The sequence below is a fragment of the Psammomys obesus genome, unplaced genomic scaffold (assembly GCF_907164565.1).
Source record: "Psammomys obesus unplaced genomic scaffold, mPsaObe1.curated_primary_1811, whole genome shotgun sequence".
In the NCBI taxonomy this organism is placed as follows: Eukaryota; Metazoa; Chordata; class Mammalia; order Rodentia; family Muridae; genus Psammomys; species Psammomys obesus.
Window position 1 is genome coordinate 55,634,728 of NW_026591086.1, and position 2,465 is coordinate 55,637,192.

Consider the following 2,465-nt stretch of genomic DNA (forward strand, 5'->3'; position numbering starts at 1 on the left):
AAGAAGAAGAAGAAGAAGAAGAAGAAGAAGAAGAAGAAGAAGAAGAAAAAGAAGCAGCAAATAAATAGTACAAGCCCAGGTGCTGGGGAGAACTTTCAGGTAGCAAGCACATGGTAGCTGTCACAGTGGGAAGGGTTGGTTCTTAAACCCTCTGCAGAAACCCAAAGTCAGAGCTGCTCAACTCCTTGATAAAAATGATTTTTCATTTATAATATAACCTACACGATTCTCCACATGCTTAAAACACTTTGTGGATTACTGATAACACCTAATACAATGGATCTCATGTAAATAATTGTTGTTTTATTTTTCAGGGAATAATGGCAAGAAAATGCATACATGTTTGACATAGATACAGTCACAGTAGAACTCCATGGTCCATAGTGCTGGGGAGAAACTGAGGCCATGCCATAGGAGTAAGCTTTAGCGGGTTCTCTTCAGACATCAAGCCATTCTCATGGGTTTATCTTTGCATGTGGCAAATTCATATTGCTCCATAGTTGGATGACTATATTATCAAACATGAAGGAACCAAACAATGAAACATGATAATTAAACCCAGAGACACGGTGGGCAGAAGGGAAAGATAGCTCCCTCAGATTGCATAGGGTGTGGACATTGAATCAAGCGGGGACAGCTAATAAATCTGTTAGGATTCTGGGCCACACAGCCTCTGTCACAGATACCCTGCTGTGTCCTAGGAATAAGAAAGCGTCTGTAAGCTACTGGGAGTTCCCAGCTGCACCTGTGTTACAATCAAGCTCTCAGCCTGAACTTCACAGGTGGAATTCTTACAGTCACATGATAGGATCCTTCCTTTGAGTATTCCAACACTAAAAAAAAAAAAAAAAAAAAAAAAAAAAAATACAGAGAAACCATGTCACATTTAGGGTCATAGGGATGTAAGCAACAGGACGTAGCTTACCTGTGTGTGGCTTAGAGAGGGGCTGCATGAAAAAGGGCTCGTCTTTGCTGTTAGGACAAGAGCATGGCTGGCCGGGGAAGCAGGCCAGCACAAGAATGGCTGCCTTTCACAGCTATCTGTGGCTCTTTCTGCAGCCTCCTGCCTGCAGGGCTTGCCTTTAATTTATGCTTTGCCTTAAATGGCCTTTGAAAGGTCTTTTTAAGGACAGTAAGGTGACATACACTTTTAACCCCAGCACTCTGGAGACGGAGACAAGAGGGGAATCATGAGTTTTGTGGCAGCCTGGACTCCAAAAAATAAGGGAAAAAAAATTGTCTCTAAAAAGCAAGCGATCTGCTTAAAGCGGCAGCACTGATTATAAAGGAGCAAAGAACAGAACTGTTTCTAAGGGTAGATACATTTAATTGTGTGTGTGAGGAGACAGAGTGTGTGTGCTAGCGATGGGAGAGGCCAGAAGAGGGGCCAGCTCTCCCAGAATAGAGTCACAGGTGCAGTAAGTTACAGCTGCCCGGCATTGATCCTGGGAGATGAACGGGGCCCTCTGCCTGGCAGTGCTGCTCTTAGCAGCTAAGGCATGTCTCCATCTCCAGAACACAGTTTCTTAGTCACATACACCCTGACCAGAAGTGTCTGATGTTCGTGTGTTTGGGAGGCCACCCATGACAAGTTTACTCCGTTATTGTGTGTCAGCCTGTTTCTAGCCCATGCCAACCTGCCCATGAAGAAGTGTATGGTGCAGACGAGCACCGGCTTTGGTGGAGGGCTGTCCCTCCCACACCACGCCAAAGCTGTGGCGCTGGTCTCTCTTCCCGGCTGACCGCTCTAACTGTCCTTGTCCATCTTCCCACACCAGGCGACGAATCCAGCGGCTCAGGCAGCGGCAGCGGGTGCATGGATGATGTGTGTCCCACTGAGTTCGAGTTTGTCACCACCGAGGCCCCTGCGGTGGACCCCGACCGGAGGGAAGAGGAATCTTCCGGCGCGCAGCTCAGCTACTCCCTGGTCTCCTGGCCTCTGGTCGGCCTGGTCTTGGCCCTGCAGAGACGCTACAGATAATCCTGGGCTTTGGTCGAACGAAACTGCATTTTAGCTCTTTAGTGGCCAACTCCCTTCTTTTCTTACACTTGGACAATGGACCGTGCCACAAAACTCGCCGTTTTCTATGACAAGAGAGCAGTCTCGCGGATCTGCCTCCCTTTTTGTTTTCCCAAAGAGTTCTGGGAGCCAGACGGCCTGCTTCTCTGCCCTTCGCCCGTCTGGGCGACCTCGCTTACTCCAGAGAGAATTCTTACTCAAATCTTTCGTACCAAGAGATTTTTTCTTACCGTCATTTGCTTTTATGCTGCAAAATTAAAGGAATTTCACGTTGTGAGGGGTTTTTGTTTTGGTTTGGTTTGGTTTGTTTTTTTGTTTTTTTTTTTTTTTTTTTTTTTTTTTACAACCCACTTTAAATAAGATGGGAAGAAAATAATTTTCCTTTTCAAATCAGGCCAAACCCCAAGACAACTGCATTTTCAACAAGAAAACAAATAAAGGAAGG

At 46.0% G+C, this 2,465-nt stretch overlaps 1 protein-coding gene across 2 annotated transcripts in view; it reads left to right on the forward strand.

Annotated features, from left to right (window-relative positions):
- The window catches only part of Gpc6 (glypican 6), a 1,089,239-nt gene extending 1,086,974 nt beyond the window's left edge, over positions 1–2,265 (forward strand). For both annotated transcript variants that reach the window (XM_055609996.1, XM_055609997.1), the window contains one exon: positions 1,779–2,265. In XM_055609996.1, the coding sequence (XP_055465971.1) occupies positions 1,779–1,981 (203 nt within the window). In that variant the 3' untranslated portion in view covers positions 1,982–2,265. The remainder of the gene's footprint in view (positions 1–1,778) is intronic.
- Positions 2,266–2,465: the final 200 nt, after the last annotated feature.